This window comes from Notothenia coriiceps, unplaced genomic scaffold (assembly GCF_000735185.1).
Source record: "Notothenia coriiceps isolate Sejong01 unplaced genomic scaffold, NC01 NC01_scaffold00024489, whole genome shotgun sequence".
NCBI classification, from domain to species: domain Eukaryota; kingdom Metazoa; phylum Chordata; class Actinopteri; order Perciformes; family Nototheniidae; genus Notothenia; species Notothenia coriiceps.
In genome coordinates this window covers 164,709-187,208 of record NW_011357190.1, presented here as the reverse complement: position 1 = coordinate 187,208, position 22,500 = coordinate 164,709, and the positions used below count along the sequence as shown (strand labels likewise).

General features: G+C 41.1%; 2 protein-coding genes across 2 annotated transcripts in view; one reads left to right on the top strand and one right to left on the bottom strand.

The window, feature by feature from the left end:
- The first annotated feature begins 910 nt into the window (after window positions 1-910).
- LOC104955030 (N-lysine methyltransferase SMYD2) lies at window positions 911-10,367 on the top strand. The gene is made up of 12 exons (XM_010782255.1): window positions 911-1,144; window positions 2,883-2,946; window positions 3,616-3,726; window positions 3,833-3,893; window positions 5,395-5,519; window positions 5,721-5,788; window positions 6,411-6,513; window positions 7,366-7,476; window positions 7,601-7,721; window positions 8,249-8,423; window positions 8,534-8,642; window positions 8,963-10,367. The coding sequence occupies exons 1-12, from the start codon at window positions 975-977 to the stop codon at window positions 9,041-9,043; spliced, it is 1,299 nt and encodes a 432-aa protein (XP_010780557.1). The 5' UTR covers window positions 911-974; the 3' UTR covers window positions 9,044-10,367.
- Window positions 9,400-22,500, bottom strand: part of LOC104955031 (protein tyrosine phosphatase non-receptor type 14) — a 24,531-nt gene continuing 11,430 nt past the window's right edge. Inside the window, exons 7-19 of the mRNA XM_010782256.1 lie at window positions 22,301-22,389; window positions 22,049-22,136; window positions 21,683-21,765; window positions 21,426-21,486; window positions 20,760-20,838; window positions 19,327-19,796; window positions 17,993-19,237; window positions 16,426-16,566; window positions 15,094-15,312; window positions 13,032-13,160; window positions 12,618-12,852; window positions 11,756-11,919; window positions 9,400-11,352 (exon numbers count right to left, since the gene is read on the bottom strand). Coding sequence (XP_010780558.1) covers window positions 11,224-11,352; window positions 11,756-11,919; window positions 12,618-12,852; window positions 13,032-13,160; window positions 15,094-15,312; window positions 16,426-16,566; window positions 17,993-19,237; window positions 19,327-19,796; window positions 20,760-20,838; window positions 21,426-21,486; window positions 21,683-21,765; window positions 22,049-22,136; window positions 22,301-22,389 — 3,132 coding nt within the window. The 3' untranslated portion in view covers window positions 9,400-11,223. The remainder of the gene's footprint in view (window positions 11,353-11,755; window positions 11,920-12,617; window positions 12,853-13,031; window positions 13,161-15,093; window positions 15,313-16,425; window positions 16,567-17,992; window positions 19,238-19,326; window positions 19,797-20,759; window positions 20,839-21,425; window positions 21,487-21,682; window positions 21,766-22,048; window positions 22,137-22,300; window positions 22,390-22,500) is intronic.

Here is a 22,500-nt window from a genome sequence, read left to right as displayed (position 1 = left end):
TTTGTCGAAAAATATTATAAAAAAGGCATAGTATAGTATTTTGTAAAAAAGATAATAGTATTGTATGTCGAAAAAAAAGTCATAGTACATTGAACAATATCAGAAAAAAAGTTATAGTATATGTATGTCGAAAAATATCAGAAATAAAGTCATAGTATATAGTATGTCGAAAAAAAGTATGTCGAAAAATATCAGGCGAAAAAAAGTAGTTACTTGTTGGCTATCTGTCTCTTTTGTTTTAGGGTTAGGATTAGGGTTAGGGTTAGATTGTAGAGATTATTTTGAGAAATAAAAATAATTTAATAAACAAATAGTATATTTTTGTGAAAATGGCGACATGATATCACACATCTGTATTTGTGAAAAAGTTGGAAAATGAAATTAAAAAGTGGTGACAGATAACCCACAAGTACCAAAGTCATAGTATACTGTAGTATGTCAGAAAAATATCAGAAACATTTCATAAATATCTGAAAAAAGTAATGGTAGACCTATAGTATGTTAAAAAAAAAATCATATGTTGGAAAATATCAGAGTAATAAGTAACAAAGTAGGCTAACATGTTGAATGATGTTTAGTATGTGAACAAAATAGTCATAGTATTTTATGTAGAAAACATGTCCAAGTAGGCTATATGGTACATTATAGTAAAACATATCACATACAAATTGTCATGTCAGTCAAATCAAGTAGAAAGTATATTTAAAAACTATGGTAGGCTATAGTAGCCTATGTGAAAAAATTCCGTCAAGTCAGTGGTTCACATGACATGGATGTTTTCCAACAAATTAGACTTTTAAACAAAAACTGCTGAATGTGTGTCGAACTCCCCACAGTAAACTCACTTTACCAACATGTATTACTGGGAGGTTGACGCCCCAACGCTCGGAGCTGAGGGGCCACATCCCACTTCACTCCCGGGTCTTCCTGGGTAACGGGTCACTTTGGAGGAAGACAGCTCAAAAGGAGGCACTATGACGGGCAGCATCGCGGGAATCGAGAGGTTTGACAGTCCGGGTAAAGGGCGAGGTCTCCGCGTTACTAAGCCCTTTAAAACTGGAGAGCTGTTGTTTTCCACTCCTGCGCACTCTTATGTTCTGTCAGTAAAGGAGAGAGGCTGCTACTGTGAGTTCTGCTTCACCAGGTAAGTGACGGGTTATTTTAGCCATGCCTGCTATGACAAAGTATTTGAGTGTCATTTGATAGTTAAAAAAGTGTTTAATTTGCCTATACATTACTGATGCAGAATCTCAATTTACCAAATGTCTTAATGAGTAAGTCTCTATAGCCTACTATTCACTACCAAGCACTGCACCATATAGGCGTCTTGTCGTAAAAACGTCACTCAAATAAATCTATTTTGGTTATCTAGTTCATAGATCATGTGTCTATATGTGTAACCTCTCAGAACCACTGTAGCCTACGAGTATTTATGAATACAGTGAACATAAGCTTAAGATGCTGTTACCTGAGTAGCATCATGATTAATACAGTTTATTTCATCTGCAGCTACATTGTGATTTATGGATGGGTTTCAAATAGCAAGGATAGCTCTGGTATACAGTATATTGCTGACACAAATCAGTTATTATACATTTGAACAAATTATACATACAAGTGCATATATATTCTCTTGAAATCATTTCAAATGACACGCAGCATCATCAATTGTTTAATCATAAGTCACGGTGCACATTTCATGATCTCCTCCAGCATGCTGTGCGTTAAGAAAGGTGATGTGGATGGCATGAAAGAAATGCAGAAGATTATAACTTTAAGACAAACTCTCAAACACATCTTTACTTTGGGCTCGCACACATTGCTAAGTTCTTATGATTAAATAAAATAAACTGATTGCAATAATATAAATTCACAAAAGGCAAACCTAAGATAAAAGGTTCAAATTGCATCATGCAAAACGTAACGAATACTTTTTACTAAAAGGTTTATTTTAAAATGTGACAACTCCAGTCGCTTTTATGACACGTTTAAGTTATACAACTCAATCAAAATGCTGCCAGTTACTGCTATGGGCTATTTCTGGGAAACTTGCCACTTTCAAAATGAAATAAATATTACTAAAAATAACACTCTAAAATTGGTATTTTGTGTGTTTTTCCCCCTGCAATTATCACAGTATTTCTTGACACAGCTTTGACTTGGTGTGTAGGATGATTGTCCATCAGTAGTAACATTGTGAATATTACGTTTTCTTTTAAAAACACAGGATTTTACAAAACACAGACATAGACAACACTTGTAGAGAATTAACTTTGTGTGTTTCAGCTCTCTTTAATTGGATACTCTGCACATATTGCAGAATACATGACTGTGAGAGTAAATCATTAGCGTGAACCTCTGTATCATACCTGCGCCCTACATAAGGAAGTGTTCTCCCAGCTTTAGCCTGTCATGTTTCACAACACAGTTTGCTTGACTAGGCCTGACTACTAAATAGCTAGAGTTTAAACATGAAATGTGTGGTCTGTTGGACTGCTTCACTATTCAGTGAGGTAGAGAGACAGCTGCCCCTACACAATGCCAACTCTATTAATACCACAGAATGTTTTAAACCCTTCATTGCTATCAGTTACGACGGGCCACCAGCAACTGCTGCTTCTTGTCTCAAAGTAACGGAGGATGTTTATTTGTCCGAACCCACACTTACACACTTAAGCAGCTGCAGACTCACATTCAAGAACATTCTCAGATACAGACATTCACAGTGTTGGCTATATGTGGATCAGTCTTTTGTATGCAGGTTAATAGGCACATCTTTTATTTTTGTCGTACCAGGACATGATAGAATCTTTCTGTATGTTTTTAATTGTATTCTGTTTTCAATCCATGAGCTAATAGACCCGTTTTTTTGTCATGAATAGGAAAGAAGGCCTGGCAAGATGTGGGAAATGCAAGAAAGCCTTCTACTGCAATGCCAAATGCCAGGTATGAGAGTGTAAGAGGGGAGACTGTGCAGAATGACTGCAGTGTAATGATTCCTGAAGGGGATGAACCCTTGTGATGTAGGTCAGTGGTACTTGACCAGGGGGTCCTGACACCAAAGGGGGTTGGGAGACAATTTCTAAACATAGACTGGGTTACCCAGAGTTAGACTGGGTAATGTTTTTTACTGATAAAACTGAACATAAAAAAACCTCTCATCCCTCTTTGTGACTGTCCTCTCACTTCCCTGTCATTTCCCTTTTGTCTGTGGATTGCAATAATGGGTTGGAAATGAATCATGAAAAGCCAACAGGCTAAGAAACTGTGACATAAAGGTGTTCAGGATGTTGTGTGTGAAATGTCTGAATGTTATTTGGGATCCTATGATTTAGTTTTTCTGCTGGGTGGATGGATCTGTTTGCATGTGGATGGTTAAAGGGGTGAGGGTAACACTATAGCTCAACACAGTGAGGAGTCACATCCCACTGACGGCTTGAAGCTTCAGATGGTGCTAGTGTGGCTCAGGGGCCGTAAACGCCAACTGTTCGGCCTTCTGTTGTGGTGAGACCTAAACTGTAAATAGTTGGCTCTACCACAGGTTTTTAATCGGCTTCAAACTACATGTTTGCTCTTTTGTGTGCTGTTATAATATGTATGTGTGTTTTTGTGCAGAAAGGGGACTGGGCAATGCACAAACTGGAGTGCTCTGCCTTAACTGCTTTTGGAGAGAACTGGTGCCCGTCAGAAATATCCCGCCTCGTGGCCCGGATCCTCGCCAAGAAGGTAGGAAAGTTAATAAAAAGCAGCACAACTTTCTGAAATGTTTTGTCTCGCACATCCTGTGGTTCATTGAGCTCATATCTGTGTTTCACTGATTTGTTTCTCACAGAAAACGCAGAAAGAAAGATGTGCTTCGGAGAAGATGTTGCTCATAGAAGAGATACAATCACGTAAGACATTGCGTCTTGAACACACATGCAATCCTATTTTGTGATTTCATTTTTTCTTTTTGGGAACAACCCTTACCCTTCCCCATAGGGTGTTCAGCGACTCCGATAGATTCTACTTCACTCCTAAGTGTCCACAGATATCCCTCTTAAAAAAGTACAACCTATTCAGATTAGAGAGAAGGAAACACCAACAGCCACATCTATATATATCATATGGAATGGCCATTAGACAATGTAACATGTGTAACAACTTCAATGAGAAACAGGAGCACTTCAGACTCACAAACAGGGCTGCCTACACAAGTGTCTGTAAGTTAAATGGTGTTTAATTGACTAAGTCATAGTTAAAGGTCCCCTCTTATGAAAAATGCACTTTTTGATATCTTTTATACAAAAATATGTGTCCCTGGTGTGTCAGGAGACTCACAAAATAAAACCCTCTCTCTTTTCCTCCGTACCCAAATCTCTAAAAACAGGGGTACGAAGGTACTGATCCAGATTTGCTGCGGTCATGACATAATATCGGAAATGTGGGATGGCTTTTGCCCACGGCCCTATCAGAAACGTCGCTATCAGAAACAATGCGCGACGTGTTTTGGAAGTAATATGGTCTTTGTTTACATTAGCATCGCTAACACTCAGAGCTAACCTGTACTGGAAAGAGTATGTGTAAAGGAGCAGGATATGTTCACCTTGTGGTAAACCTGCGAGAGAAAAAGCTTTTTAGCTCCAGACTGTTTCAGAAATAATCCTTGATGTGCTTTGGAACATAATATGGTGTTTAATCACAAATTTAATTTAAGTTTAATCATTTAGCTGAGTATCTGGGTAGAATTCTCCTACATGAGCTCTCCTCTCTTTTTCTTTTTTTAAAGCTATAATCAGCACTTCTGGGAAATAGAGGGGTATGAGGCATGGCTAGAATGCGTGATCTGTTTGGTATTTTGAGCAAAACACTTCATAGACATGTTTTCTGGACCTATAATATATGCTTCAAAATGTTATAATAGGAGACCTTTAAGGTTCAGTTCAAAATCTGAAAATAAATTCTATTGACTGTCTATATTTCATATGTCTATATGTTTACACAAAAAGAGTACCGGTAGTTAGCTTATAAGACCTCTGTAGCTCGGCGTTATCATAGCGACTTGATGCTACATTAGCTGGGGACAAAAAGCCTGGAATAAGAAAAATATTATTACCACATTTTGCAAATATTATTTCACCTTGTAAGCTCAATAGCAATGTTAGCAGTTAAAACAGGATGAGGTTGGTTAATCATAGATAGGTTTAAAGACAAACTGAAGTGCAAGATTTTCTCAACGGTAACTCTTTTATGTCATTAAATTGGTAACTTGATTTCCTAAAAATGACCCAAACTAGTTTTTCATGAGTTAAAGTCAATCATAGTCTAAAATGATTTCTGCAATGCATGCCTCCCTGTTTAGCAAGAGATGAATCGTTCAATCAACCAACATGTCTGTCCCTCTTCTTCTAACAGATGAGGAGGACGTAGATAACGAGAAAAGAGAGATGAACGAGTCCGACATTGCCGGACTGCATCGATTTTTTACCAAACATTTAGAGTTGCCCAACCATAAAGACCTCGTCACACTTTTCTCTCAGGTACTACTACTACTTCACACACACACACACACACACACACACACACACACACACACACACACACACACACACACACACACACACACACAAACATAATTAGTCATCTGAAGTTATATGATTTCACGTAAAATAGGCAAAAGATTAGTCGTATTTACATTGTTTTACTCTTTACTCCTCTTCCGTATGTCATTTATCCAACAGGTGTCCTGTAATGGTTTCACCATAGAAGATGATGAACTGTCCCACATGGGTACTGCAGTCTACCCAGAGTAAGAAGAAAAGCTCACATGCATAAAAGCAGATTTTAATCCTGTGCTATTTCAACAACACCTTTAAAGGTACAGAATGTTACAGAGTATCTTCTTCCCTCCTCACACAGTCTCTTTTCTATTTCTAAATGTCTTAGTAGTGTTTTTCTGTTATTTGCTTCTTTGGAGATCTGTAAGTTGCCTCATTTTATTTTTGGTTATCTGATTTGAACCACAGCTCTTCATCTTGAATTTAAAAAAAATACTGGTTAACAATGGCCATATACAGTATTACTCTATTGCTAAATGCTACAACTAAAGGGTCAGTATTCAGAGCATATGTAACAGACTTCCAAAGAAGCCGGAGATCTTAAAACTTGCAGTGAGAAAGGGATTTTGCCCTGTCAGCTCCTTTTGATGCTATTTCCAGCTGCCGCCAAGATTAAATACATGGTCACATATTTTAGGAACACTCAAGACCTCTCTCAGTGCAGTAGCAAAGTATTAAAGCACTTTAAAATTAGCAATCTATTTCATTCATAGTAACAATAAGTTGGCAATTCTTATTGCTTCTTTAAATGACAAAACATTTGAGCTAGGATTTTAATTTGTATCTTTCCTTTTTGTTTCTGTCTCTCCCCAGTGTGGCATTGATAAACCACAGCTGTCTTCCCAGCGTCATAGTCACATACAACGGGACGTCGGCTGAGATTCGGGCGGTGAAGAACATGCAGCCTGGAGATGAAGTGAGGAAAGGGGACAGCTGTCATGAGAGGGGGTTGGGTCAAAGTGTGTGTGTGGAGAAAGGAGCTGTGTCTATTACGAGAGTGTGAAACGTGTCTGTCGGTGATGCTCCATACAACACAATTTGCAGCCTGAGCCAAATCCAAATAAAAAAGAGTTACTAAACTACTTCTGAAGTAGTAAATAACAAAAATGCTATATTAAAATGACAAAATACTTCATTTTCCAGTAATATTTGAGAATTGACAAGATATCTACATTTTGAACTTCCTGGAGTCTTGTCTTTAAGATGCCACAGGTTACTTTCGTGTAGGAATTAGGTTGTTACTTTAGCTGTTGCCCTGTTCCAGTCTAAGCTATTCAAAAAGGCTGCTGCTGTTAGCTTTTTATTTACCATAAAGACATGAGAGTAGTGTCAATCTTCTCATCGATACCTTCTGCAAGAATGCGATCAACCAGATTTGTCAAAATGTCAAATTATTCCCTAAAATTTGGAAATAAATTAGAATGTTTTGAATCTAGTATATACAGAGGTAATAATATATTATGGTTGAGAAAGTAGTAAAAAATGGGATAGGAGATGTCAACTTGTGAGAAAGTCAAAGACAGGCTTTGGTATTAGCAGCATGACCTCTGGTGTACAGTATGACATGACATCTGTTGCTCAGTACTGTGTGGTATTCAGCAGCTGATTGAAGAGACTGTGGGGCTATTCTCAAACTGACCCTGCAACTTCTAGTTAAGGATCTATCTGGGAGTAAATTGAGACATTCAAGTCAAAGGAAATCTGCAATAAAGGGGAGTTTGCACTATTAAGGATTCTTTCATGATGTGTGTTATTCCTCCCTCTATAGGTGCTCATCAGCTACATCGACCTGCTCTATCCAACAGACGACCGCAACAACAGGCTGAGAGAGTCTTACTACTTCTCCTGTGACTGCCAGGAATGTAAGACAAAGTCCAAGGTAAGACACCACAATAAGTGCTCATACAATCATTCAGTTGCCGTTCTAATTCCTGTGTAAAATAAGAAACAAAGTCTTACGGTTTGGTTGATTAATGTCCTCTCTGTCCTGTCTTTTCCTGCAGGACAAGGCAAAGTTAAAAGCACGTAAGCGCAGTGACCCCATAGAGCCAGAGGTCATCAGCAGCATGGTGCGCTACGCCAGGAAAACCATCAGAGAGTTCCGGGCTTTCAAACAGATAAAGAATATCCTTTTAATGGCACTTAATAACAACTCTTGTGTTGCACTTATTGTGCATAACCTGCTGGTACATCCAGTGACATTCTTCAGTCAAGTCTGATTATATCATCTCAGGCACTTTGATGTTTCAAGTGGAAACTTCCAGCTCTAAAAAGTGCAGTGCCAGTGATAGCCAGCAGGGGTTGTCACCACTGCCCGCAAAAATAAGTAAGATTGTATAGAAGTCTATGAGAAAAAGCTATTTTTTTTTTATAATTTTCCTTCCTCAGAAAAACATTTTCCTAATGAGTTCATTGTCTAAAATCAGTTTGTAACTTCTCCATTATATCACGGTGTTCATTTAGTAAACGATGTTCCGATTTAGAGTAAAATAGACGATTAAGCATCTATTTCGCAGTGTACCTTGCGTGTAAAACTCAAGTCTCCAAAACAGCAGTCCACAAACTAATGGGAGACGTCATTGTCCACTTCTTTAAAAACGTCTATGCTAAAGCCTCCGATGGAGCTGTTGTAGTCCTTGACTCTGTGGCACCCCCTAGTGAGTTGCTGGAGATGTGTGAGCAGAGCCTGGACGAGATGGGAGCTGTCTTTGATGACGCCAATGTTTACATGCTTCACATGATGTACCAGGCCATGGGGGTCTGTCTTTACATGGAAGATCCCGAGGGGGCCATCAGATACGGCGAGAAGATCCTCAAACACTACTGGTAATGAGAAACTTTGAAGGGCTTTTACTGATGTCTATGGCAATGTTTTTAAAGACTTATTTTCTTGTCTAAAAAACAGCTAAGTTATGTATGCTCTCTTTCCATTTCAGCAAGCTGTATCCACCCTACTCTTTAAATGTGTCCTCCATGTACCTGAAGTTGGGCAGACTGTACATGGGCATGGAGAGGTACTCAGTGGGAGTCACTGCTCTCAAGAAGGTAAAATGACCTGCTGACCTTTTACAGCATACTTTTATATTAACATAAAGCATTTCAGAGGCCCTTTTAATACAGTGAACAACTTCAAATTCATTATGAAAATATAATATACATTTTGGTAACGACGCTATAACTTTTTCCAATAACTTAAGAGGAAACAAAATGTTTTTTTTCCCAAAAACCATGTTTTAATTTAACAATAGAAGCCATAAAAGTAAACTGTCTAACGGGTAATAATTACCAATCGATAGATGCCAGCATTTTTACTGGGTTTAACATGCTGTAAGATGTTTGTACATTTATATATTTCTTCTTCACAGGCAATGGCCATAATGGAGGTGGCTCATGGGAAGAATCACTCTTACTTGACAGAGCTGCGCAAAGAAATTACCAAAAGATGACCAAAAAAGAATGGAATCAATACAGAACTTTACAGAACTGAAGGCCCTTTCTGATCTCTTTGGACCTGAAGGAAAGATACTAGCGTTCATGTTTTTATGCAAAGTTTCAAGCAATAAAAATATGTTGGGACTTTTGGATTTTTTCCGTCAGAGAATGTATGTAAGAACTTTTATGTTTTTTGAATCCAGGATCATTTTTGCTTTTTCAGCACTAAATCTAAATCTGCTTTTTACTCATGTTGCTCTGAGCCAATACATTTCTACGATACTGTGAGAGACCCTCTTCAACGCGTACATTAGCAAAATAAAGGGAATGATTGAAGCATTCCAGAATAAATTCCTTTGTGGCCAAAGTCTTAAAGAAAATAAGGCTTTATTGCATAATAAGCAAGTACGACAGGTTCATACATGTCTGGGGAGAGAAAAACAAAAGACTTTATGCACTGAAAACGCATATACAAAACATATGTACACATACTTTGAAACGTATTTGGGAGTTCTGCCACAAAGAAAAATGAAGGGGAAAAATTAAATATAAACAAACAGTGGAATGCCGTGTGAGAAAATACTGTCACAAAGAGAACAGAAGTGCAAAGAAACACTTATATGTCAAGAGAGCATAAAGCTTATACTTATTTGAGAATATATACATTGAAATATAAAAATGCATGCATAGTTTATTATGTTGCGGTATTTTTAGGGTACCAAGTCAAAAGAAGAAACTATATAAAACATTTGTAGAAATCTTTTCTCACATGCCCATTATTTACAAAGTTAATCTGGACATGGCTGGCTTTGCATCACGATTCAGAAGAATAAAAAAGAAGATTGAATGTGAAAGAAGTGAAGTTTTATAAACAGGAACCAGGAACATAGCATCAAAGTCATCTTATAGGCTTGGATCAGATTTGTATTAAAGGCCATTGTTTTTTAGTCACTTGTGTCATGCGTCCTTTCAAAACCAAACCACCTCATACTGCCAAATCTTTACCTCAGAGGTAGGCAAACGATTTGAAATGTTGTAACAAACACAAATTATTAAATACCGATTTTAAGATTTAATCTTTGGAGGTAAAAAAAAGGATTTCACTTTTGAAAACACATCCAGGACCCTAAAACAAGGAAACGTCTTCTCCTTGTTTCAATAAGGCACAATAACACAGCGTGTACAGTGTTTGCTGTATCAGAAACAATTCTCTATTTACTGCGAGTGCCATGATATCTATAAATGTTCTCCATTTATTTGGACAAATACTTTTTAGACTTTTGAAATGCTTCTCAGTGGGAAAAGTGACAAAACACAGTGGATCACAGGGAGCTGTGATTCAAGAAACAAGTGACTGTTAAAAAGCACTTTGTTTGTTTGCATGTGGAGCAGGACCTTAGAAGAAATGTGTCAAGGAAAGCGTTAGTGACACTTTTGGAATTGACGGAGAAGGCTTTCCAAAAGAACTACGGTAAAAATTAAGACGTGTTCAAGGAGGAAAAATGTAAATCCACAGGGAAAGGATCGACATGCTTGTTAATGCTCCGTTTAATGGTGAAGGCGAAAACAATGTTGATAGAAATAAATAAAAACATTTGTTACAATGTTAAAGTAAATATTTGCTGTATTATTAATACTCTGTCAGAAATAAAAGGAACATTTTAGAAGAGTGGTTTAAGGAATACTTTTGTTTGGCAAACTCTTTCAGAGTGTAGAAAATAGAAGTAATACTGCTGCCACCTACTGTTCATGCAGCATAGTGCCATTTCTAATCATGGCTGAATTATGAATGAGACATGTATCAGGCAGGCCACCTTTTCAACCTGAAACCAGAGATCTGATGGTATGAAATCTCCAGGACAGACACCTGCATGTGGAGAACGCACACACGTGCATTCTCCATGAGCAGGTCCAAGAGTAAAACCCAGGGGGCAAAGAACCACATGAGGAGAAATGGTGTTCGATTTCTATACAAGCCTACACAAATCCTTGCCTCCCTTGAGGTGATTTTGTCTGGAAAATCCACCAGATTCTCCACAAACTGCAACATATAAAACTGAGCATGAATCTCTGTATTTGTTTCCAACCAGTGACCGGTAACACTGCATCTGTTGTACAGTTCTCATGCCAATTCGAAGTACCATTGGAGTTCCATTCAGCCACGTCATGTAAGGTCAAAGGTCAGCATCCCGGCTCAGATGAGGCGGGAGTTCTTCAGGAACTGAATGAGCACCTGATAGACAAACTTATACTGGGAGATGGTCTGCACCATCAGCATCCTCTGCTGCCTCAGCTCCGACAACATGGTGGGAACCTCCACAGGCTGAAGGGAAGGAGACAAAATAAGGTGATTGGAAAATTAGAAATGAATAGAGATGAGAAGAAGTGTGTGTCTGTTGAGCTACAATATTCTGAGCAGTGACAAGCCCATATGCATCATGGTTATAAAAACACACACCCAGAGTTACACTGATAGAGGATACTATCTGGATATCTGTATTTGCCTAGTGTGCATACTTGGATGAGAAAGTGTTTATAGTTTTGCAAATGATGTGTATCCTTTAAACAAATATACTTCCAATGTTTTTTTAATGTCACAAGGTCTGCAAAATCTTGATTTGCAAAACAAATGACCTGTGTTTGTGATTTTTACCCACATAAAGTAAGGTGTGTATTCATTAGGATATTTGTAATACATAATTGACCCTCCCTGAAAGTGCACCCACCTCATTGTGCTCCAGGCAGCTGATCATGAGCTCAGTGAGGATGACCACTCCGGTGCGACCCACCCCGGCGCTGCAGTGGACCACCACAGGGGGGTTGAGGCTCTTTGAGGTGTCCAGCATGGAGTTGGTGTGCCTCCTAACAGACTGGATCTCCTCTAGGTAGGCTGTAGAGAGATTCAGTTTAATCAGAAACGGGTTTATTACCAGGTAGGTTCACACGTACGAGGAATTTGACTAGGTGTCGTGGTGCATACATAAAAGTAATAAAAAACAAAAATGTAAAAAAATTAACACAGATAGCGAACTATATTAAGAATACTGTAATAAAAAATATAGTAAGATAGCAATAAAGTAAAGTAGTAATTTACATTGAAATAGAATGCAATAAATTATAGAATATAAAATATGTACAGTAAGCAATATTGTCAACATTGTGTGCATTAATGTGTGTATGGGTTGCTTTGTTGCTCCCATGCTGCTTCTAAAGGAAACACATTTACACACTGCGCTGTCTTTTGGAGAGGGTAAGTTTAACTCAGTTTTCAAATCTGCAGTAAGGGAAGAAGCTAACGTGACTAATAAAAAGTAAAACCACGAATTACAGTTTTTTGACCTCTTGGATTAGATGTTCTGGTAGTTTTACCCCCTGCTATCAGTCTTCATGCTAGGCTGCTAACTGCCTGCTGGCTCTGGCTACTTTTTCACAACATGAATGACTGTAATATCTCTTTTCAAGAAAGTACATTTCACAAAATGTCCTAGAGTAATAAAGGCATTTAGATTGTTTTTCACTTCTTGGTAAGTCTTAATAAAAGGTACATTCACACAGACTGAGGATGATGATGATAATGAAGACACTCACAGAGGAATCCCTGGACATATTCGGGACAGCCCTGCTCAGGCCAGTCAGTGTACTGCAGGTGCCAGACCGTCCTCTCCTGGCCGGAGAGCAGGTGTTTGACCTTTAACCCCGTGGTGGCGTAGCAGCCCGAGTCCGTGCGGAATTTTGTGGTCACCTTGAATTTACCATGAGTGGCCGAGTTGTGTTTGGAGCCCAGTTTTGGCCAGTAGCGGTGACTCTTGGGCCTGCCACCCTCCTGCACGGAACAAGAGAAGAAGGGGATGGTGATTCTCATGACACTTAAACATTAAAACAGAAACACAGTTACACACTCTCACTGTTATCCTATTTCTCCCACAGAAAGATACCAGCTGTTGGCGGGTGAAAAATATCCACATCTGCGTGTGCCATGTGTGGGCATATGTGTGTATGTACCTCCTCGGCAGTAACCATGGCGATGACGTTGACCCCTTGCTCCCACACCATCTGCCAGAAATCGGCACAGGTGTTGGCTAACGGGCCCTGGGTGGCGATGTAGTGCCACTCCTCCCCTCTGATCATCACCTGGGAAAACACACACACACAAATAAAGGATCAATTAGTGTTCTGTTGCGCATGGAGAACACAGCGACAGTAGCAAGGTGATTATTAGTATTATCGACTAATCTCCTGATGGTTTCTTGATTCATTCATTAATGATGATTCCAGTTTCTCAAAATCTGTAAGGGTGGCCCTGAATATATCTGGTTTTGTCTATCCTAAACCCAAAAACACTCAGTTGAATGTGAAATCCCTTACTTGAAATGTGTTTAAATAAAAGATTACATAAAAAATGTATAATAAAGTATTTTTCCGTCGAACAACTAATCAATTAATCAGCTATTTGTTGCATCTCTTTACTGCAATGTGAACAATAATCAGCCTACCTATGGGTAAACAAGCTAACTTGCTTATTAAAAAAACACATTTTAATTTTATAAAAGCTCACATTTAAGCCAGAAATTTGTCAATTCAAATGTTCAAATATAGATGTTAAAAGCGTATTTACACGGCTTGACAGAACCACCACCGGAGGGCAGTATAAACATCATTTCCCACCACAGACTGAGTCTTTTCTCTCATTTCTAAAACCCTCTTCTTTAGCTTTCCTTTGGTCTCCTTCATTAATAATCACAAGGCAACACACAGCATCTTCAATTCAGCCCGACCACAGAGGGCCATTACATAATGAGCACGTCCCGGCTAATTCCTCAGGCCACCTTGTGACTGTAAACACTGTATTAGGAGAGGGATGGGGAATAAACCAGGCCCTTTGTTCTTTGGCAGTTACCTTAAATGACGGGAGAAAGTAAGAGGGTTACACGGCGATAGGCAGCGACTCAGTGCTGCTCTGGTGAAATGCAAAGTCATGCAGACACACGAGCTTGTGGCACACACTGTTTGCAACTAAGCATGAATAGAGGGCTAGTGAGAGCAGCTCAGGTTGACTTAAGAGGGTTTGGAGTTTGGACCACATTCTTTGGGAATTCCACGAGCTCTGAGAGCTTAAAAAGGCCCAAACAGCCTTCGACAGATTCCTTTCATCCTTTCCTCCAAACCCTTCGCCGCTTAGGAATGACCACAACAAAGACGAGCAGGGAGCTCAATGTGTCGAGTTTATGCTCTGCGTTTCAATTTGTGGTGTATGATGTGGGTGTTGCTAAGCACTTTGAGACTAATTGTTCAGCCAAACACATGAACTTGGATCTTATAAAACACTTGTTGAAATATGGCTATTTTAAAAGTCAATATTATTATTTTCCTCTATACTTGCTCACACAGAAATCTGACAGATGATAAAGTCTAATGTCTAATTATTTTTGTATTTACTTTTTAATATTTACTTGCACTATATTTTTCTGGTTTTCTGTTTTATTGTGTTGCAATGTTGGAGAAGCCTGTGACCTAAGACTTTCATCGACATAACTACTCTAGCTATGTTCGTTTGACAAATAAAGAATCTTGAACCCTAATGTAAAATCCAGGCTGTCATTTTGAAGCAGTTAGCATTCAATGGAGTATGATGTTATCTTTCTAAAGAGGCAGTTGTTATATTCGTTCATAAAATTGTTCACAAATTAACAAAACAAATATTACTCTTGGCTAAGGAGAAAACGTTTATCGATTAAAGCAACTGGGTGAATGTATCAAGACACAAGTGAAGGATGTGACAAAGAAAGAACTGTAACTTTCTCATTTAACTGTTTTGAGGTCTGACTGGCGCTGGTTTATCTATGAACCAACTAATGATCAAATGTTTGCTTTATAGATTTAGCTACTTAAGCTAAATAAGCAATGTTCCTGAAAAATGTATTGCCACAAAGGCTAGTTTTTCTTGGCTCGTGAGAAAGCTTACATTTTGGTTTTCATAGGTCTATGAATAATAAAACTACAAGTCTGATCTATAATCATCCTTTCAAATTCCCTTTTTCATTAGTCCGCGACTTCTCGAGCGCACCTTGATATGCGAGGCGTTGATGTAGCCCGTGTTGTTCTCCTTGTTTGGCACAAGCTCGACTCGATTCTCCTCGTAGGGGACGACGTCACGGAAACGGTTGCGCTCCGTGTTTTCGGGCAGAGTTGCCGTGGTGAGCACACAGTCTGTCCTCTTCTTGGGCACCTGCTCATACTCAGTGAAGACCCGCTCCTCTTCCAGCTTCAACTCCAAGGTCTTACACTGGAGAGACAGGGAGAGAAAGAGAGAAAGGAGAGGGTGTTAGTCATTCAGAGGTTTCTCTTTCAGTCTCCGAGGGGCTTTTATCCGTTTACATTCCACCATACCAAAGACTATTCAGACCAGAAGAATCCAGAAATCTCATTATAATACACGTCTGCATTTATAAACGTTCGTCACCGCTCACTGGCTATAATATCAAAGAACTCAAAGCATGCATCAACGCAGCTGTGAAAGAGCAGAATGTGCAGTATTCATCCTGATAGGGACATGTTTATTAGTCCAGTCGTGTTTGAGAGGGCCGCATCTCAGTCTCTCGCTCTTTTTCTATCACTCTTTCTGTGTGGCTCGCTCTCTCTCGGGTCACATTCTTAACATACCACCGGCCTAGAGGCGATAAGCACCACCATGCCACGCGTTCCACAGCCCACTTAGGGCTTGCCCCCGTTAGCTTAGCAACGGTCGGGACAAAGGCTGCGTTTCACACCTCCAGACTCCGAAGAGAGGCAACAGACAGCAATTGGAAAACAAAATGCATTAAACAGTGTGACCATCAGAGGCCCTTTTTGAGTTTCACAGCGACAACATTCATCTTAGTTCATCATTGCAACCGTTGGGGAGCCTGTAAGTTTGACAAAAGGTTCTCTAATCAGAACATTTACATTTTTTAAGACAGCTTTTTGGGCATTGAAGTTTATTGAATTATTATCTGAATAAAAAGAGTCGTAATCCAGAAAAGCAACAGTTGTATAATTGTGGTGTGATTATATAGGTTTATTAAGTCTCTGAGCAAGTGGGAGTAAAAAAGAGCTCCAAAGGGCTTGTTTTCTAACTATTGTACCATAAAAGGATAATAATAAACCTACTATGTTCTCATTATAATACATCCCAGAAGGTTTAGCAAGAGTAACATTTACTGTCATTAAGTAGCAAGAAGAAAATGCGACCATAACAGCATAATCTTTTGAAGTCGGCACATACTGTATAACTGAAAAACAAACCAAAAGGTGCCCATCGCTAGATCTTTAAAAAGACTTCCTCTAACACAGATGAAACCATTGGAATATGAAAAACTCAAAGGGCTTCACATATATTTAGTAAGAGCAAACATCTTACCCGTTCGTCTGTAGCCGCTTTGGCCCCTTCTTCTGCAGGACTCTCGGAGACAGGCATTCGGGCCACGTAGAGGCCGTTGAGGGCGGCCATCATCAGCGGCCTCTTCATGGAGTCCACGGACATCTTCTGTCTTTCCAGCGTCTTCAGGAGAGAGGAAAATCCCGGTGTCATGGTTACAGGCATCGGCAGCATTGCAAGACTGACTGACCTGCGCTGGCTTCAAATGAGTGAGCGTGCACATGTGAGTGCGTAAAGTAGGTGGGGAGAATTTGACGTGCTAACGAGTGTGTGTGTGTGTGTGTGTGTGTGTGTGTGTGTGTGTGTCCTGTTTGTAGGGCAAACCTGGCCGTACCAATCCCCTGATATTCTGACCAAAGGTGTAAACAGAAATGTAAAGCCCATTAAGAGCAGACTTGCAACTTCTTATCCATTTGACTTTGACCTCAACTCAACTCCTATCCTTGTTTTGTCCTTCTTCGAAAATACGTGTCATTCTTTCAGTTCTTAGTTTTTCCCCACCTACCTCTTCAGCTTCCTTTTCTTCACAGAACACACGCTTCCTCTGTCACCCTGTCTTTCTTCCTCTCTACCGCGCTAGCCAAACTCTGACCCACATTGAGCGGTCCCTCCTTCCTCCGAGGATTACCTCTCCTAATCTCTGATGCTATTAAACCTCCAGGACAGCTCCACCTCTTTCATTCCCTGTGGGACAGTCAAAACAACAGCTTGGGGGTCACTGGGGGTGTCCTCTAGGTATGAGATAAAACCGTTGAGGGATAAAAGCTTTGGACTTCAGGATTGAGGGAACATTTTATTGATTTACACCATAAACAGCGGCCACAACAAGTAACTTTTGAACAAGACAGGTTTATGGCGATTATATTTTTTAACTTATACCTGGACTCGCTGCTGTGTCAAATGTTTGTGCCATAAAAGAGAGCCGGCATAAACAAGAACACCCAACACAAAGGGTAATCTGAGGAGTTTATAGGGTTTTAGCTGCCTGGGGGGACTCAGAGCCTAGTGCTACTCTCTCAGGTGCTGAACCCCAGATTACTGCTAATCAGGAGCTATGGAACTAGCTAGCAAAACAACAGACTGAAAGACTGTGGCAATATGGTGATGTTTTTATGTTTGCCTTGTACAGGATAATGGGCTGCATTGAAGTTTAGGTTGATTAACTTTTATTCAACATATTGTTTAACGATTGGGTACATGTCATTCCTTTCTACATCACTAATATACAACAATATAAACCCTGTTTTTGCTGCTTTGTATATGCTGGAATCTATTTAATGCTTAAATACTGTAATACTTTTGGCAATAAACCTGAAATATTTTCTGTAGATTGCTAAAGTATACAATTTAAAATAATGTAATACAGGGAAAAGCAGCAAATCTTCACATCTGGAAAGTTGAAAGCCTCAATAAGTGCTGGTTTTGCGATTGTCAACATTGATGTGAAGTCTGTTGATCAACTCAGAATTTCAGCACTGAAAAATAGCACGTGTTTATAAAAAAATGTTGGCACAGTTGTAGAAGATAAACAGTGTAAAGATTGTCTTACCCTCTGAGCGATTTCCCTCTCCACGATGCTGTCTTCCAGAGAGAACATCTCCGACACCGGCCTCTCTTTGACCGGCTCCTTCCTCACTCTCTCCTTCACACTAGTTAGGTCCGGTTCTGAAATGGAGGGACCTAAAACTGCCCCATTCACCCCACCTTGGTCCCCTCGGGTTAGTGTCCCACCAGCAGATGGACCACCTCCACCACCACCTCCAGGCCCCCCACCCCCAGGGCTATGCCCGGCTTTGAGTGCCCGACCCTGGGCTTGGTTTGGGTCCATGTGTCCCTGGTTGCTATGCGGGCCTGGATTGTGGTTGTGGTGGTGAGTGTGATTGTGGTTGCGGATTTGAACATTGCTCGCAGGTCTAGGAGGGCCAGGGTAGTCCGGAGGGGGTTTGTTTGGCAGCTTGGCCAGAGCAGCCTGGAGCTGAGCGCTAATGCCCTCGTTGAGACCAGGAATTTGAACGTCCAACTCAGGCCTCTCCTCTTCCTCCTCCTCCTCTTCTTCACTCTCACTACTGTGTATGAGCATGGTAGCATTGGAGAGAGTCTTTTGATGCTGGTAGGCCACAGACTCAGGTGGCGCGACAGAAACCTCAGAGGCTTTCTGGACAGGCATCTGCATGGGCAACTCCTGTGGCTGCTGAGGATGAGTCTGGGGTTGAGGTGGCATCACATGTTCTCTGAGAGTGTTCCTCCGATGAAGGGGAGCATTCATACCCTTCAGGCCATCCATCCCTCCACCTCCTCTCATGCTGCTGATCACCTCCATGCTGTGTCTCTTGCCCAGGGTGGAGCGGTGCTTAGCAGCTGCCGTTAACGGTTCACTTACTTCCTGCAGGGACTGGTGCACCACGGCCGAGCTGTCCGGTTGGAAGGTCTTGACCGACAGCTGCACCATGCGGGTCACCAGCTCTGGACTGCTGCCCCCGATGCAGCGGTGACGGTGGCTGGCCAGGTCCGGGGTGCTGGTGGCCGGGCGGAAGGAGCTGGAAGGGTAGGGTGGAGGAGGGCGCGTCATGTGGTTTCTCAGCACATTCGCTGTAACTGCATAGCTTCCCACGTTCCCCTGTTGTTTGGTATTCGCCAGCTCAGGTGTGCTGACAGTGTGAGAGATGGAGTTTCCTACACCTCCACCCACACCGCCGCCTCCCCCTCCATTAACGCAGGGAGAATGACAGGGGCCCTGACTGGTGGCTGGTCCTCCCTGATGAGGGCCATGGGACACTGGCTTACTGTAGCTGATCTGCAAGGTGAACATTCATAGAGAAACTGTGTGAGATGTAGATATGAACACCAAATGTAACAAACACAGAGCATCCACATGAACTGTACCTGTGGTGCGTAAGGTCCCGGGCTGGGCCCCAGGCCATGATAAGGGCTCCTCTCCCTCATCTCTGGCTGGCTATACACCAGAGCCTCAGGCTGGCGGTAAGCACACGCATTGCTGATGTTCAGGCTTCGTAGCGATTGGCTGTGGAGGTCATGGTGAGCGGGTAGCATGCGTCGCTTCTGCCGCATGACAGCATCGTACTCGGGCGTGGGCCGGTAGGACGGAGCGATGATGGCGCTGTGGCGGTGACTGGGGATGTAGTCAGGGCGCATGAGCTCGCTGCCGGGGATGCTGAGGTTGGAGGACATGGGCGAGGGGGGGACAAAAGTCTGGGAGTGATTGAGGGAGCTCAGGCTGGGGCTGCTGTACATGCTCCCATTGGGCACGGTACCATTTCGGAAAGGAAATTCCGCCGGGCAGCGATCCAGACTAGTCTCTGACTTGTAGTAGGCTTCGTCATGGAAGATGCTGTCTAAAGATCAAAAGAGAAAGACATTTTATAATTTGTTATATATCTTTTTTATACATCTCAAACCAAGGGTCCAAACTGTTAGTGAAGTTGTTAGCTTCAGTACATAAACAATAGAACAAATTAAAGATCATGGGTGACCGACAAAAAGTCATAGATAAATTAATGAAATTCATTCAATCTGACGAAATTACATATAAGGAATTAAACCAGGATTAAATGACATGATATGGACTACCGTACATTTCTGAAGTTCTGAAAACCCGGTTATTTCAAAGTTGAGCATGTTTAAATTGGGTTTGGCGTTGATGTATCAAATTGGGTATTGTTTGGGTTTGGTTGCACTGCAGCACCAACAACCTTTGTAAGAAATCTGAACATTTGATCCCCTTAGTTGACCAACTTGAGAGGGAAAGCTTAGAAATATTTTCTTCCCACCATTATGGAGGAGACAGTGGTATGCATGTCATTCCTCTTTACTCAACAAATAGAGCATTCTCTCATGTGAAACTATCTCAAGCCCACAAGCAGGCAGACATACATAATCTCAAGCCTGAGGTCACACTACAGAATGATCTCACACCCACACATAGTAGCACACCCTGGATATTTTTCCACTTGCTCCGTTTTACTGACAAGCCGACAAGAGGGAAGCTCTTCGGATTAAAAGGCCGACTGAGTGTGTGAACAAGTCAATGAAAGAGTGAAGCACAAAATGAGGTCATCGCTCTGCACCCCAAACGTTGGGCTCTAATTGGCTGGGAGATTGTTCAAATATAAATGGGCTGTGAGTCACACCGAGCCTGATGGGAAAGACACAATTAGCTCCATTCAACTGCTTCAATCACCAGGAAGGATCCAATCTTAACTCACATTGTGGTCAAAGCAGGGAGCCGGAGGGTTTGAAACGTACTCTACTGAAGCTGTTTGTGTCTGTGTTTGTGTGTGTGTGTGTTTTACACGTACCTTGAGAGCTCTGTGTGTCCTGATGATGCTCTCCATACTGGGAATGCATTGTCTGGAAGTTGCAGGACTGGGGCCGCGGCTGAATAAAGAAACACATTAAATGCAATTAAGGAGAAGCAATTATTTGTAATGCTCCATTAAGCAATGGACATTATCATTATCTACAGATATTGGAGCAGCCATTAAGTGAGTCACACTGCAATATATCCTAACTCAACAGGTGAAAGATCAACTCTATGGCCGTGGAGTTGTCATTCAGCGATGCCTGTGGTTCCCGAGACTGACAACAGAGTGCTGGAGAGGATTGAATGAACAGCTATTGTGCCACATTTAGCCAAGCCATTGTCTGGCCAGCAGGGAGGGAGTCGCACAAATCACTGCCTTCATTGTCGCACCGGAAATCACACCAAGTAACACCCTTGCAAACTTTCCAACAACACCCACCACACCACCAACACACGTTCAAACTGAGGCTCCATGGCACAATTAAGTGCCGCCCTGAGTGGGAGAGCAGTCAAATCTCAAACCACAGCCGTTTCTGTCTTCCCTCTTAAATTGGCCGTCTGTCCTCCGACTTTTGGTCTCATTTATACACTGTGTCAAACCACTGAGCAATAACCAATGAAAATGAACCACAACAAAGCATGCAAGTGCTGCAGACGGTACCAGAGAGAGGCGGTGGGTCCAGGTGGTTCTTCTCCTGATTTGCGCAGGTGAGTGAGTCGGCCTTAAGAGACACAAACGTTGAAGATTATTTACAAACTGAAAGAACCATTAACTCTGTATCACCAGTTCAAGATAATACCATTTGTTTTGGTATTTCATTCTTTTACATAGCCTTCAAAAGGTTAATAAACTCTGTTTTAGATATTAAACTGGATTTATAAGTGTTGTAACGGCCTTCAGCTGGCCTCGGGACTCACTCTGCACAGATCTTGTTCTGTTTATAGAATTTGTGTCTGGCCGTAAAAAGACGAGCGATGTACTTGGCCATTTCCATATCCTCCTGCAGATACAAACACAGAGACAAAAACATTAATATTTGAAATTAACACAGCGGTTGTATTTATGGAAAATAAAGAGCCGGTATTTGTGTGCAAGGATATCTGGGAATGTGATGTGCGTTTTCTTTGTTTAACTTCCCACTAGAAACCTTGTATAAAGCCTGTGTGTGTGTGTGTGTGTGTGTGTGTGTGTGTGTGTGTGTGTGTGTGTGTGTGTGTGTGTGTGTGTGTGTGTGTGTGTGTGTGTGTGTGTGTGCTGAGAGCACCTACAGACTAAACACTCACCATGTGAAAAATGATGGTGTCGTCTTTGCTTGTTATCTCCACTGTGATGGCTGACTTGTTGTGCGCTATGGTACCAATGTCCTTCCACCTGTCATACACAAGGAAACACAAACAAATGCACACAAGGATGAATTTTCCCACACAAACTTCAAAAACATTCTTATTTATTTCTTTATTGTTATTAGCCCTACTACCTCATGATCAAGGATAGGGTCAGAAATAGATAAATATGATGGAGAGTGGGGGGCTTACTTGTGGAGCATGATGGATCGGCCATTTCTGTGTTTGACAAACACCCCAATGAAAGACACACCGATAAAAATATCATTGGTGTAGTTGTCCTGTGAAAGAAGAGTGAAAATAATAAGGACAAAGAAAACTCTTCTCAAGATCAGAGAAACAGGCTCCTCTGTAGAGGTGTGTGTGTCTGTGTGGGAGGATGGGGGTGTAGT

Coding starts and splice junctions, on each gene's coding strand:
- LOC104955030 (XM_010782255.1), top strand. CDS start 975: ATGACGGGCAGCATCGCGGGAATCGAGAGGTTTGACAGTCCGGGTAAA. Junction 1,145..2,882: donor TGTGAGTTCTGCTTCACCAG/GTAAGTGACGGG, acceptor TGTCATGAATAG/GAAAGAAGGCCTGGCAAGAT. Junction 3,894..5,394: donor CATAGAAGAGATACAATCAC/GTAAGACATTGC, acceptor TTCTTCTAACAG/ATGAGGAGGACGTAGATAAC.